This window comes from Octopus bimaculoides, chromosome 28, assembly GCF_001194135.2.
Source record: "Octopus bimaculoides isolate UCB-OBI-ISO-001 chromosome 28, ASM119413v2, whole genome shotgun sequence".
In the NCBI taxonomy this organism is placed as follows: domain Eukaryota; kingdom Metazoa; phylum Mollusca; class Cephalopoda; order Octopoda; family Octopodidae; genus Octopus; species Octopus bimaculoides.
This window is the reverse complement of record NC_069008.1, coordinates 871,789-873,028: the sequence shown is the minus strand read 5'-3', so window position 1 is coordinate 873,028 and position 1,240 is coordinate 871,789. Positions and strand designations below refer to the sequence as shown.

The 1,240-nt window shown below is 40.2% G+C and overlaps 1 protein-coding gene across 1 annotated transcript in view; it reads left to right on the top strand.

Annotated features, from left to right (window-relative positions):
- LOC106876963 (uncharacterized) overlaps positions 1–416 on the top strand; it is a 14,268-nt gene extending 13,852 nt beyond the window's left edge. Inside the window, exon 3 of the mRNA XM_014925732.2 lies at positions 232–416. Within this exon, the coding sequence (XP_014781218.2) occupies positions 232–416 (185 nt within the window). The remainder of the gene's footprint in view (positions 1–231) is intronic.
- The last annotated feature ends 824 nt before the right edge of the window (positions 417–1,240 follow it).

Sequence of the window (1,240 nt, the reverse complement as noted above, 5' to 3'; positions counted from 1 at the left end):
ATACATACATACATATATACATACATATATATACATACATTTATACATACATACAAGCATACAAGATTATCCTGTTTCCTGTTGTTTAAATTGCAATGAAAGAATTTTGTTTTTTAGTTGGTTTTTATTTCTTTTTTTTTTTTAGGATAAATAAAACAGCCAACGAATATCTTATTAACAAACACTTTTTTGTCATGTGATTTCTTTTTTTTTCCTGTTACCTTTTTGCAGACACGAACGGCCAATACAGACATAACGGTTTCAATATCCAGCGGATGCTCAGAACTGGCAAAGTGCGAAAGTCTGCCGATGTGATGCCGACAGTGGACAGACGGAGGATAGGGGGATGTATAAGATCCTGCTTACAGACAGGCTCCATGTCATTTATCGGTTGTCACATGATGTGTGCTTGGTAAGTCACGTGGTTCCAGCCACATGTTTGTTTTCCATCTCTCTTTCCGTTTTTATTCTTGTCTCGGTTCACTTATCGAAATGCTGGTCCAGGGTCTGTCCATTTCTCTTCGCCCTTTACACCCCCGATTCCGGAGTTTGACATTCACCCCAGTGAATCCCTCTGTAATAACATCGCTGCCCACTTCGGTGAAGTTGGTGACATCTTCAATGGATTCTTGATTCGCAAGAATTTGCATCTCTCCTTGCCCAATGGCCTACATCAGAGGTTCCCAAACTTTTTAGAGACGCGACCCACTATTTATGACACCAGTTTGTGGCGACCCACTTAACTCTACTGGGTAAAAACATTAATGAAAGAAACAAATTTTTATAACTGTTTCAACGTCTCCATACCCAATGGGCAGGTATTAACTCTAATACAAAACCTCGAAGCAGTAACTGTTATCGGTTCGATCAGTGTTGTACGGAGCCTAGTTTAAAGTTCTCTTATAAATAGGTAAAAACAGACTTTTCCTTTTTACGATTACGTACGAATAAATAACTTGAGAAAATGACCACCTCTGATTTGTTAAGTTCGTGAAAAAAGCCTACTGCTTGATAAAACAACCAGTCTGGTATTGAAAGCATGAGTGTTGAACTATCTCGATAGACAGCTATGTGGTAAGAAGTTTGCCTGCCAGCCACATGGTTCCGAGTTCAGTCGCACTACATGGCACCTTGGACAAGTGTTTTCTCATATAAGCTGACTAAAGCATTGCGAGTGGATTTGGTAGACAGAAACTGAAAGAAACTAAGGCGGGGGGGGGGGCTGGCTGGCAGAATCGTT